General features: G+C 35.1%; 5 protein-coding genes across 6 annotated transcripts in view; 2 read left to right on the top strand and 3 right to left on the bottom strand.

The window, feature by feature from the left end:
* Window positions 1-12,772, bottom strand: part of LOC149733844 (protein polybromo-1-like) — a 35,796-nt gene that overhangs the window by 22,569 nt on the left and 455 nt on the right. Inside the window, exon 2 of the mRNA XM_089881399.1 lies at window positions 44-203. Within this exon, the coding sequence (XP_089737525.1) occupies window positions 44-142 (99 nt within the window). The 5' untranslated portion in view covers window positions 143-203. The remainder of the gene's footprint in view (window positions 1-43; window positions 204-12,772) is intronic.
* LOC149733847 (G-patch domain and KOW motifs-containing protein-like) lies at window positions 204-2,061 on the bottom strand. The gene has a single exon (XM_089881401.1). The coding sequence runs from the start codon at window positions 2,059-2,061 to the stop codon at window positions 466-468; it is 1,596 nt and encodes a 531-aa protein (XP_089737527.1). The 3' UTR covers window positions 204-465.
* On the bottom strand, window positions 1,392-2,544 carry LOC149733846 (mediator of RNA polymerase II transcription subunit 10-like). Its single transcript, XM_089881411.1, has one exon. It carries the CDS (start codon window positions 2,542-2,544, stop codon window positions 2,149-2,151), a length of 396 nt encoding a protein of 131 aa, XP_089737537.1. The 3' UTR covers window positions 1,392-2,148.
* On the top strand, window positions 5,675-8,051 carry LOC149733845 (centrosomal protein of 19 kDa-like). Of its 2 annotated transcripts, none has more exons than XM_089881410.1 (5): window positions 5,675-5,950; window positions 6,054-6,170; window positions 6,799-6,887; window positions 7,285-7,371; window positions 7,782-8,051. In XM_089881410.1, exons 1-5 carry the CDS (start codon window positions 5,878-5,880, stop codon window positions 7,854-7,856), a joined length of 441 nt encoding a protein of 146 aa, XP_089737536.1. In that variant the 5' UTR covers window positions 5,675-5,877; the 3' UTR covers window positions 7,857-8,051. The 2 variants fall into 2 exon arrangements, with proteins under 2 accessions (XP_089737536.1, XP_089737535.1); XM_089881409.1 differs by having other exon boundaries at window positions 5,680-5,946.
* Window positions 8,979-12,772, top strand: part of LOC149733840 (nuclear pore complex protein Nup205-like) — a 35,599-nt gene continuing 31,805 nt past the window's right edge. Inside the window, exons 1-6 of the mRNA XM_089881413.1 lie at window positions 8,979-10,162; window positions 10,511-10,682; window positions 10,910-11,054; window positions 11,345-11,504; window positions 12,085-12,316; window positions 12,493-12,574. Coding sequence (XP_089737539.1) covers window positions 10,016-10,162; window positions 10,511-10,682; window positions 10,910-11,054; window positions 11,345-11,504; window positions 12,085-12,316; window positions 12,493-12,574 — 938 coding nt within the window. The 5' untranslated portion in view covers window positions 8,979-10,015. The remainder of the gene's footprint in view (window positions 10,163-10,510; window positions 10,683-10,909; window positions 11,055-11,344; window positions 11,505-12,084; window positions 12,317-12,492; window positions 12,575-12,772) is intronic.

The following is a 12,772-nucleotide window of genomic DNA, read 5'->3' as shown; positions in this document are numbered from 1 at the left end:
CTAGATAGATGTACTTCTATGAATACATTACTTAAGTATAAACCTGGTTTGCAACTGAGCGCCGCGATCGTTTTGAGTAAGGAGAATCGGAGGTGAATGGTGGGTCCTTGTTAGGAGTTTGATATTTTCGCTTACCAGGCATTGCAAACGTTATGTTATATTACCTAGCTTTTGCATGCCTAAAAATATGCACTGAAAATTGACTAGAAATGAAGTAAATTGCATTTCATCTTAAAAAAGTGGGGACTTGATGTAAATTAAGAGGAAGTCAGTTTAAATTAATAGAATTGTTTTACCAAATATAAATATTCAAATTTTCCTGGTAATTGATAAAATTTAATAAACTATGTATGCTAAGGAAATATTCAAAAGACACTTTGGCAGTTGCAACAATACACTGTATGTAAGAAGCACAGGAACTACAAACGGTATTAATAATTTAAATAGATTTAAATTTACAAATGTTCAGAACATGTCTTCTGCTTCTACATCTCCCACATACTCGCAGATGTCGTCAAAATCGACGTCTAAACAAACATCTCTGTCTTCAAGAAGCTGTAAATAAGCCCGACAGTTGGAACGATCTTTTTCAAGGATTTTTGCAAGTTTTCCATCATGTTTGAGCCTTCCCCTACTTGTGATTGACACATAAGCATCTGAGATGGATTTTGGGACGACTGTCTCCAGCATTTGCTCTCGGACATCATCCAAAAGGATACCTTCCTCCGACTTACAAGAGCATCTACCTGTAGCATCCAATATATCAACCACGATCAGTTTTTCCCTGAAGTATTTCCCTTTTTTGTATTTTTTATCAACCATACGAACTTTAAGATGTGGACGGAGCCATGTTGGCTTTGGTTTTGAAGAAAGATGTTTTCTTTCTGAATCTGAATCAGACGTACCACTGTTTGTTGAAGGTGACGACTTTTTGCTTTTATTTTTCCGCTTTGGGGAACTATTTACAGAACGGGATTTTTTGTGATGAGAGTCATTAATATCTTCTTCATAATGACGACGTTTGTGCTTAGATCTTGACTGGTGTTCCTCATGTGCATGCCGAGAGCGCTTATGATTTCTTTCCTCTTCTTCTTTTTGTCTCTTTTTGTGTTTTCTTTTGTGGGATGAATCTTCACGATTTTGTTCACTATCATTATCAATACCAGTGTTATGTTTATTTTTTGATCGATTTTCTGGCTTTTTATCCCTACCACTAGTCCGTGAAATATCCTTACTATACTTTTCATACTCTGATTTCGCAACAGCCTTCAGAGCAAACTGACCAACACTGGCTGTCCCACCAAGAGCAAAGCTTACCACGCACTGTGCATTGTCTGGATCCATACCTTCAACAACACCATACTTATTTTTATGGGATCCTGAATTTACAAACACAAAAGCCCCCTTTTTAATCTCCAACGTCTCATTTTCTTTGTTTCCACTTTGCCCATTTGGGAGCTTTTTATTCGGAGCATTTGCTCCAAGTCCAAGTCCTTTAGGTCTCACAACTGTCTCCAGCATTTTTGTATTCTTTTTAAATGTTCTGCCAATGCCAACCTCTGGATTCCACCCCATACCCCTTAACATAGCCATCCCAAAAGCTTGAATTGGAATCTGCTCATAATCAGCAATAGTTGCCTCTTCGGGGCGGATCGAAACATCCAATACTGTGTCATCCTCATACCCATCCGGGACTTTATTCCTTAAAAGAAGAGGAACAGCCATGTTTTCAAAATCTTCATTGCTTTGTTCTTCCGGAGGAGCTTGATCCAAAAACTGTTTTGATTCTGCCATTAGTTCCTTTGCTGCTTCATCTTCAATTCCTGCAGTTATCTCATTTGTTTGCAGTTTTTCTTTTTTTGGCATCACATATCTATTCTTTGATATGAGAGGGATTACCAATTCCTTTGGAGCCACCTTCTGCAAACTTTTAGCGTCAACCTCTGTGAGAAAGTCCTTGGTGCTGCTCTCTTCAGGAGCATCTTTTACAACTTTACTTTCATCCACCTTGGTCTGGATTTTCTTTTTAAATCCAAATGAAATTGATTTTTTATCATCCATGATTGAAACTTAAAAAATAAGATGTAAAAAATAATGTTATGCGCAGAACAATTTGCAATGTTGATGTTTTAAGCTTAGAGAGCACTATCAGAGTTCCCCCCTTGCTTGCTTATACTCAATAATTTGTTGTGGATAAACCTTTCCAATTTGAGTCATTAATTCCTGCCGAAATTTTCCGTAAACGTCAATTTTTCCTTTCAAGGCTTCGTTTTTCATTAACGACTTCTCGATGCAGTCTTTTGTGTAGTGCTGGGGGTTTCTACCAGAGTCAATGTAATCAAACACCTCAAGCGGCACGTGGATGTCTGAAACTGAGGCTTTACAGTTCTCAATATCCTTAAGACATGTAATAGTTGAGTTGATTTTCTGATTAAGCACCTCCTGCCCTTGTGGTTGGAAGTCAGTAACGATTACACCAAGTTGCCGCACGTTTTCAATGAATTGTTCAAGACACGCTTCAAGGACTTCTAATTTTTCAGCCATTTAGGTTATACATGAAGGAGTTTGTTATAGTTTAAAGCAACTTAATACCTCAGTTTGTTAGATTTCTATGGAAATTAGTAAAACATTACTAATACAGCACAACAAAATATGTTTAAGAACATACAGAATTTATAAAGGACAATTTTTAGTTTATATTTGGCCCACACACATGGTGCTAATAAAGAATCTCCCTTCTACGGTATCTGGTCAACAGGTCAAGGCCCCAATGGCCCTTTACCATTTAAACCATTATAACTGGCTAGCCTAATCTGCAAGGGCTTCACCAGTACGGCACTACAGTATCAGTTTCGTAATATTAAACCTACTTAAAAACGGGTGACTCTAAAATACGCGCGAACAGCGCGAACATCTATACTGACATGTAGTTTTGTATATCAAACGTCGAACACCGCGCCATTGCTCTTTCTTTTATAAAAATACACGATATCTATGTTGTAAATCCAAAAACTTTTACACATCCCTTTCAATTTTAAAACGACAATATTTTTGTTTTTCCCGAATGCTTTTATACAATTCTTCTTAAAATTAAAAATATAACAAAAAATCACTAAAAAAATAAAAAAGATCACTTCTTACTTTACATGGATGTTTATATACCGTGTCGTGATATGTTTCTACCGATTGATATTCCTATATAGTAAGGTGGGGAGAGATGGACACCTTTCATTATATTTTCCATTTGGCAGTAAACAAAGGACATTTAAAGAATTATAAAACCATATCCTCACGTCTCCCATATACCGTTGTTAATTGTTTAAAACACGATCAGAATGTTTTGATATTACATTCCCAAGGTGTCTCATCTTCCCCCACCTTACTATATTTTTACCGGTGTTGTGATATATTTGTTCCGATTGATATATCTGTACCGAACGCTATTGCAGATGCGCAGCGGGTCGGAACAAACAGTATCGCTAGCGACAAAGAGGAAGTCACGTTAGAAAATCAACGGACTCTCTCGAATCGCCAGCCATCGGCGCCGGTGCCAACCCGACTTTAGTAGCACGAGTAGAAGATATCTAATAATTTTTGTATTCTAGGATCTCCTTGTTTCTTCAGCACCTGTAAATTATCAGTAAGATGTGTGTTTATTTAAACTAGCATAAGATAAGTGTGTTGGTATAGTACTTACATTTTTAGGTTACAAATAGCATACCAACTCAGTTATTCTACTGACTTTAAATAAAAATACTTAAGTTTATATACGTCAAGTCTGGAACGTTTTCAACGAAGGGCGTAATAAATTTGGACCTGGTGGTCTTTGCTTTGTTCCAACCTACTGCGCACGAAAAGAACAAATAAGAGAAAAAGATAGAAATTTACGAGAGAGGTCACTCTTAAATTTGCGAGTGACCTCTCTCGCACATCTCTTGACCAAAGTTAATAGAGACCCAAACGAGTTGTAACTCCCGGTCAACAATATTTGCTGGCCGCCAAACGCCTGGCTGTATTAGTTCAGTTTGTTAAAGTACATTCTTTCAGTTTGTTGGATAATTCATTAGTTCAGTTTATTTGACAGATAACTTTTGTACTGTTGTTTCGGATTTTTGCTCTTATACAGGCGTAATTACATGGCACATCTGTTTTCCTGCGAGGCTATATTGTATAGAAAGGCATGATATAGATGCGAGTAAAAAACTTCTTTTTGAATCGTCTTAGTAATTCAACATATTGTAGATAATATCGTCTTTTGTAAATCTGGAAAATAGTTTTGCGTATTTGTTTTAATATTCTCGTATACCTCTATAATAATTCGTGCTTCCGTTACCCAGGCTATACGGCGGTTCATTTATAGCCTTCCCTGAATAAACAGGATTGCTGGTTGGGTTAAGTTACTCCGTACTGTTCCGACTTCATATACAGACTTCAGCGGGGTTCCATATCTACTGTATTCTTAATTGCTTTTATAACCAGAGACCAAACAGAGTTCATGTCTTCATGATATCTTGCTATTTTTTATTCCTTTTCGGGTATACAAGTACACGATACAGGTTTGGGCAAACGTTTACTTGATGGCCGGGCAGGGGCTCGTAAGAGCCCGCCATAAACCCAGACTGACCTCGAGGTCTGAGTGCTGGTAGCGGCGTTAGTTGGGTAGTTCCCGTTTCTTGTTATCGTTTTTGTGTTAGGAAAAAGGCGAATTATATACCAGATAGAATCACGTGACAGCAGTGTGACGTCATGCGATAAAATGTTGGGAACGATTTGGGCCTGTCAGCCGCTGAACGAGATATCAATAACCTCAATCAACGGGGGTTTGTTTTCATGAGAACAGTTTCCCATGAAACAATTCGTACTTGCAGTGTTTACATTAATTAAATAAGTATTGTAATTGGGTAATGTGACCTCACTTTAAGCGCACATCTCTTGACCAAAGTTAGTAGAGGCCCAGACGAGTTGTTAGTAACTCCCGGCCAACAATATTTGCTGGCCGCCTAACGCCTGACTGTATTAGTTCAGTTTATTAAATAGTACATTCTTTCAGTTTGTTGGATAATTTATTAGTTCAGTTTATTAGACAATAAACTTTTTTACTGTTGTTACGGATTTTTTCTCATATATATATATACAGGCGTAATTAAATGACACATTTGTTTTCCTGCGAGGCTATATTGTATAGAAAGGCATGATAAGTGAATGAAAATCTTCTTTTTGAATCGTCTTAAAGATTCCACCTATTGTAGATAATATTGTCTTTTGTAAATCTGGAAAATGGTTTGGCGTATTTGTTTTAATTTTCTCGTCTACCCCTGTTAAAGTTCGTGCCTTTTACCCAGGCTACCGCGATTCATTAACATATTTTTTTCTATTTTTACCGACCCGGCAGTGTCGCAAGGTTAACAACTATTGGTCTAATAAGGGTAAAGATGGAGGCACGAAGTCTTTAATCTCTTTGATCAGGCTATTTAGATATTATGTGTTAAAAGCGTCCCGTCTTTCCCGACTCTACTATCTTATGCTAATTAGTTTAAAACGTGTTCATTCATTAGATCTGTGATCTCTTGTTATAGTTACGTCTGTGGAAAAAAGGCAAAATCGAGGGGATCTGCCGATCTGTTAAAGCAGAGATATTGTTTATGTATCTCTGGTTAAAGTTGCTGTCGGGGACTTCCCTATTTAAAATACTAGTGGCAAGTCGTGCGTGTAAAACGTTTTATTTGCGGTTAATATTTAAATTATGACTGCAGCAACGGTATATGATTCCATTAAAATTGCAGATACAGTGATATTATTTTTGGTTCAGGAATCTCGTGATGTATAAAGTAAAGAAATGCGGGTTAAAGTTAAAGCCACCATCGCTAATTGTGGAGTATGAAGATCTCTCCTCACACAAGCAGAGATGTAGGACCATGCCAATACGAAATTTCAAAAAAACGTCAAGTTGGTATAATATTATTTCCATTTATATATTTGACATTTCCATTAATATCCAACTGTTTATATTGTTTGGTAAAAAGGTCTTTTTTACAATTTTCAATATTTTACAGATATATCCCGTGCTGCAGAGGAGCTCAAGAAGAATCCTCGGCACCAAATGCTGCTGAAAGATGTCTCACAATTGCAAGTGGAGAAGATGCTTCTTATAATCCAAGAAACATTGAAAGGTTGTTCTTTATTCATTTACTTAGTTCTACTTGACAATTAACCCAGTACATCAAGCTTAACCTATAATCTGTCAAAGACTTTTTTAATCCTTCTTTGCTATTACGTTTCAGGAGGATTGTACACTAGTACATGCACAATAATTGCACCAGTATATGCTTCTATAAGCATTAATGTTTTGTGTTTGTTTGCATGTTGCATTAGTGGTTGTACCAATCCACAAGCTACTATCTTTTGATACATATTTTTTAAAACTGGACTGTTACATGCATTGTACCAATTACATGACTGTTTAGCGTTGACATAGATCTCCACTAAACCTATAAAACTGACTTAGGGTGGCTGTACACAGTATCTGGAATTCGTCCGTTTTGTCTGTTTTGTCTGTTTTGTCCAGATTTCGCTGCCGCATGCGGAACTTAGTAATGGGTTTGCATACGATTTCGCAAGCGAGTTCGCATGCCGGATACTGTGTACAGCCACCTTTACACTACACTGCTCATTATAGGTAGGCTATTATAAGGGTATTGCCAAGAATATTTAAGAATATTTAAGCATTTCGAAGAAGTGTTACAGTTGACTTTTACACTTTACATTACTTAAAAATAGTGTTTTACTGTTTTAACAAAGGTGCTTCACTTGATGATGCTATCAGTAATGCTCAATCGGCGCTGACTGTTGATCCTAATTTGGATTTAAATAAGCTTGATGAGTCAAAGGTAAATTAGTATTAAGAACTCATTTTCTAGTACACATTTTCTGAAAAAGGACATAGTGCGGTGATTAGAATGCCTGCCTCTATCCCAAAAGTTAGGCTTATCGTTGCTACCATTGCTGTCCATGTATCCTTGGTAGACAGTTTACAGAAATTGCTTCAACCCAGTGGTCACTAATGGGTTGTCTAAATTGTCAGCCAAACAGAAAACGGTCACTCAAAGTTAAAAACATAATAAATAATGAGCAGGCACAACAAAAGAACAAAGTATATGAAACAGAACACCAACATTATAACGACTCATGTTATTACTGCCTCGCACAGATGATGCAAGTTACATTCATTTATTCATTCAATAACTGTTTTTATACCATTGAAATTATCAATATCACCATTTCTAGGTTGAACAAGCCAAGCGAATTATGGATGAAGGCTTCGAACAAAACCGACTGAAACCTGGAGATGAAGATTTCCAATATGATGTTGAGGTTTGATATGAAGCACAATTTGACTTGAAATGTTACATCACCAACCCTATAGTACAGTGGTTGAAGCATGTGTTTTGTAACTAGACTGTATGCTTCAGTTACTAGGCTATACTAGACTAACTAGAGTATACAAGGTTCACAGCTTAATGTGATCCGTAGTATGCTGCATCTGTGATTGGATAAGACACCTATTGGTTATTCTCTAGCCCAAAAGTCACTAATTTGATGTCTTAACTGACAGTCATACAAAATAAAAAACTCCGAAAAACACAGTTGCGATTGTAGTAACTCAAGGCATTGGGTGTACTGAGACACCTTCATATGTAATAGGACAACTATGTGTCTGTGTTTTAATATAACTGTCAAGTCTGCCATGTCCAAGTTAGGTAATGATTATTATATAAATCCAGGTTGATTTTGACAATGTTGGTCCAGTTGAAAGTAGTGGTTGGGATGATGACAATTCCGAAGATAATGAATTCTAATGGATTTTATTTTCTGCTGTTCCTTCTTATAAAATTGTGGGTTTTTCTTTTTTAGAACATGTATTTTTATATTTTATTTTTATATTTCTGTGAGAAATATTTCTACCAATTGCAGTGTATATGTAGATATTGCATAATCTGCGTGTTAGAACCCTAATGTGTTGCAAATGAATAAATGGTTATTCAATAAAACAATTGATGTTGTCCTTTATACAAACAAACTGAATATATAGGAACCTAATTATAAGAGCAACCAAATCAACTTCTACATACTAGAATTGTGAAACTAGTAGAATGCGACAAGGTTTTGTATGCTTCTATACAAATTTTAAATTAGAAACACCACTATTACATGCTCAGCAGGAACCTAATAAATTTGGTAAAAAATGAATCTTCAGCTCTTTGTAGAGTTTAGAATGTAATATACATTTTTTGAAAGCTTTGAAAGTTCAGAGATAAATATATGTTGTAACATTTATACACAAGATGTAAGTATAGGATGTCCGGTTTGGTTACCCAGTTTTTCAAAAACATGTACAATTGTACATATTACTTTTGAGACCGCAATAAGTTAATTCGGGACCAGAGAAGTTTTCCGCACAACTAACCAAACTCGCGTGTTTTTTTTTGCGAATTTGCCAAAATCACACATTTGTAGATCGCGCGCGATTTCGAAGATGCGAATTACAGTTCCCGTACGTATTTTACGTTTTGCCGTAGGCCGCAACCATCTTTCAAGACTATTAACCTATAAACAACATGCCTATCGTTCGTTCTCATTATCTTCCCTTCACGAAGTTCAAGAAAATGAAAACTATAGCGATTTTTCCAAAAGTGTTTCCCACCCATCAAAAGCAAGCTTAGCTGATCATGTTGGTGATATGTCTTATTCTGAAGACGAAGGATACAAACTTAGTAACATTCTCGGTCTTTCGGTTGCTTTCCTTGGCTGCATGCTCGTCGGCTACGCGATATTTTTCAGCAACTATGATTTAGAACTAGAGGAAAAATTATGTGAAACTGTGCCTGGATATCGCGATGAAATGAGTAAAAGACCTGGCTATGTTAAAAATATAGAACTATTACAGGAAAAACGAAGGAACGAAAAGTTATCACGAAACAATTAATTTTCTATTTCTTGTCTTTTGTTTATTTTTGTTTGCTGATACTTGAAAATGATCTTGAATGTGTTAAGTTCTTATCTTATGGATGAGCTTATTGACATACACTTGTTAAGTGAGCAATAATGTAATGTTCAGTCTCATTTACCCCGATTCAAACAAACTCAAAAAATTCTACTTGTTTTCCCTTTAGGTATTATATTTGACACATGGCTGAAAATCATAGTTAAATATTGTAATTACCTAAATCATGTCAGCAATTCTGCGGCGATTGTCAAATGTACGAATTAGTGCAGCTAAGCAAGCTGTAATTGTATCCAACCATGGATTTATATCCTCTTCTGTATACTGTATGCAAGAAAACGCTGGAAAACAAGCACCCCCATTTCCGAATTTTTCCAAAAAAAAAGAAAAACCAAAAAGTTTTGCGAGATATGGTTTATTTGTTGCTGGTGTCCCACTGACTCTTCTACTAACTGCAGTTTATGTTTTCTTTTTTCACATGAAAAAGGAAAGAAGCGAAACTGACGAAATTCCGGAATATTCTGAAACATTTAAGAAGACTTACGTCAGTCGAATAGAAGCTGTACAAAAAGATCGCTTGCGTCGACAGCTTGCTGCTGAAGCAAAAGTGTCGGAATAATTTTTATTTTAATGCTTTTTTTCACAAATTTTGTTGTGTAAAAATTTTGTTGTTGTCTTGAATATGCTAATTGCTAATTTGTTTTATAATAATTTGCATGAAGTAGTACGATAGTATGACATCAATTTTTTTATTGTTCAATAATACTATCTTTTTTGCTTCTATGCTCTACAATTTTAACTAATAGTTTAATGTAATGGTTCTATGGCAAAATACCTTATTCTCATGCATACTATCATTGCTACCCCAATTCTTAATTTGTCTGCTTAGCAGTTTGGTATATACAACTTATCATAAAAGTTTTCAGTAACATTATTATTTTTGCACTGTAAATTTAACTATTTTCGAAAACAAATTGTTTAAAAACTTTTTGTTTTCTACTAGTTCATTTTAGTATGGAGTTAAATAACTGGAGTCCATTCAAGGACTTGTTTACAGCAAGTCAGGACTTTGCTTTGCGTAACTCACAAGCTTCAACCCATCTGCTAAGATCCTTACTAAGAAAGCATAAACCTGAGCTGCTTTCCCTGCTTAAAAACACTGTATGTTGAGTATTGTTGTTTACTGTTTGTCATTAACGTATTACCTTACAGGGAATCTGTTGACTGTATTGTTGCACCAGTTGAATTTGATGTTATCTTTTAAGTAAAATTTAGAGGCAAATATTAGGATTTAAACTAGACCTGTATCTGGTAATCAGACATTTCAAACTTAATCGTAAGACCAACCTTAATTCTACTTGTTTCCAAAACAGCTTTTCTAGAATTTAATTCTGCACCAAAGTTTCGTCCTATAATATTGTGTAATATAACTGACAGCAACAGACAAACGTTAATATATAAAACCTTAATTCTGGTTCATTAAATGAATAAATGTTGATTTTTTTGCAGCCTCAAAATGCCACCCATCGAGAAAAGCTAAAAAACAGCCACACAGTGGGGCTAGTGATCAACGAGAATGAATCTCCCAAAGTTTTTGAGCAAACTTTTATCGACGAAGCAATAATTATCAGTGATATGTTTAAACTGAATGAATTGGCTGCTGTGGATTTGTTATTAACAGGTGATAAAGTCAATTTTTTCATATATAAACTGGTTCACCCAGTAAAAACCCTCAAGGTCTTGCCGTATGGTAAAAAAAGTGTTTTTACTGTAAAATAAATAACTTATTTACTTTTACTTTAAACCATGCATGGTAGCAAAAGCAACAGATTTTTTAACTCCTTTTCTGCAGATTTGCACTAAGATTTTTGTAATCAATATTATTTTCAAAACTGGGTATTTTTGCAGGAGAGCAACAAACGCCAAACTATCCTAATTATTCCCGTGGTCTAGTTGCTGTTCTCTTGTACTGGGATGGCCGTCGTAACCTTGCAAGCTCACTTCGGACATTAGTTCAGTGTCGTCGTGGTGCAACATGGACCTTGGATATCTCGTAAGTCAAGTGCAGACACTTGCTTTTTAGTTTAACATGGTTTAAGTCTATTTTTCCTGTGCCAAACAAACTAATAAATTTTAGAGAAAAGCTTTTTTGAAATTGAATTTGGAGTAATGTCGCTATAATGTGACAGTGTTACTTTGTTCAGTATTATGCTGCTGGTTTGCTGTTTAAGTAAAAAAAATATAAAAAGAAATGATTCAATGAACGTGGAATAAGAAAAGAGTTAACTATTGTCTTTGCTCTGACTAATTGTATTTTTCTGACTAATTGCTTAAATTACGCAGCCCTGAAGGCACATCTATGGTAACTTCATTTTCTGACGAGTTGCTAAGCAACGGTATGACTCAGCAAATTTTAAAACTACTCCGTGAAATAAAAGTGGAAGCTGAGATGGAAAAGTTGGCGGGTCAACGTGGTTTGGGTGATGCAAAACATAGAAAGCAGGTGAATTTATCTATAGTGTGTTTTAAGTTTTTAACAACTGTAGATTTGCTGTTGATTTCACTTTTTTCGTTCTTTTGGTCAGAAAATGATATTTGCCATTGTTCTAGAATAGTTAAACAAAAAATCATTTTCACATTTTATTTTATTTGTATTGTAGCAGGTTTTGTGTTAAAGTTTTTTTTTTAGGTTTAGATAAAAAATTGTTAAACAATATACTTTGCAATTTCGCATTATGTGCTATTGTTGATATTCCGCCCCATTTAGTAGTTTAGTGCTGTACTTCTAGTTAGTCGTTTTAGAACTAAACCAGTTTTGATCAGAGAAAAATAATAATACAATCTAGTTCTTTTTCTTTCTCTTTGTTTTTAATAATCTGAACTTCGTTACTGTATTTGTGAAGATATACGAAAAATTATGTTTGTTTATGTTAAATTTTGACTCTGTACCTATAACCTAGATTTTTGGGGTAGGGGCCAATGCTGGCCTGAATCCTAGGACCCATGGCGTGCTGCGCAGCAAAACCTCACCCACATAGGCTATAATAACCTAGGTTATTATTACAAAAATGAATTGTTTTAAGGTGCGCGATTTGATCACTGAAGTTCGGCAGTGCTTATCTGAAACCCTCTTCTACTTTGCTGGCCAATCAAGGTTGCCACTCAATGATATAACTGCGATGATACATTACCTTGAAACAGATGGGGAGGTAGAATCAGATGGGAAGCTCTCTCTCCCCACTCTTGCTGTGCTGTTTGCTGTTCTTTATGCTATTTCACTCCCCTATGATTTGAATACAATCCAAGATGAAAGCAGTAAGTTATTATTTAGCATGTGCATTTGAATTTTTTAACTGTAAACACAAGCGCATCTTTAATTCCTTACACTTTTATACTTTATCTTTTTTCTTGCAAAAAAAAAACAATTTTTCTTTTAAATAAAAAAAAAAGTATTTTTATGTCAATTTGAAAGGTTTATTTTTTTTCCACAGCTGTTGAGGAACTTCTTCAACATCCACTGATAACCGATGCATCATATTTATCCGGTATTCACAAAGTGCTGGCCAAGGAAAGGTACAAATTTAAACATTAGCCACATTTTTTATGTTGCATAGCAAATACACATGTTGAATGTTGTATATAAATATTATTTTCATATGTTTATTTAACAATACCTAATTTTAACTTTAGAATTAGGTTATATATATATATTTAATTTCAGTTATATGTATATTTATATAGTTTATGTTTTTAATAAACATTTAGAACAAT

The sequence above is a fragment of the Ciona robusta genome, chromosome 7 (assembly GCF_009617815.1).
Source record: "Ciona robusta chromosome 7, ASM961781v2".
Taxonomy (NCBI): domain Eukaryota; kingdom Metazoa; phylum Chordata; class Ascidiacea; order Phlebobranchia; family Cionidae; genus Ciona; species Ciona robusta.
Note: the sequence above shows the minus strand (reverse complement) of the source record. Positions and strands in the feature narration are given on the sequence as shown.

Bases quoted from the DNA above. Each gene is read 5' to 3' on its own strand.
- LOC149733845 (XM_089881409.1), top strand. From the start codon at position 5,820: ATGTATAAAGTAAAGAAATGCGGGTTAAAGTTAAAGCCACCATCGCTA. The intron at 5,947-6,053 runs GTTGGTATAATA...AATATTTTACAG, and splicing joins AAATTTCAAAAAAACGTCAA to ATATATCCCGTGCTGCAGAG. The intron at 6,171-6,798 runs GTTGTTCTTTAT...GTTTTAACAAAG, and splicing joins AATCCAAGAAACATTGAAAG to GTGCTTCACTTGATGATGCT.
- LOC149733846 (XM_089881411.1), bottom strand. From the start codon at position 2,544: ATGGCTGAAAAATTAGAAGTCCTTGAAGCGTGTCTTGAACAATTCATT.
- LOC149733847 (XM_089881401.1), bottom strand. From the start codon at position 2,061: ATGGATGATAAAAAATCAATTTCATTTGGATTTAAAAAGAAAATCCAG.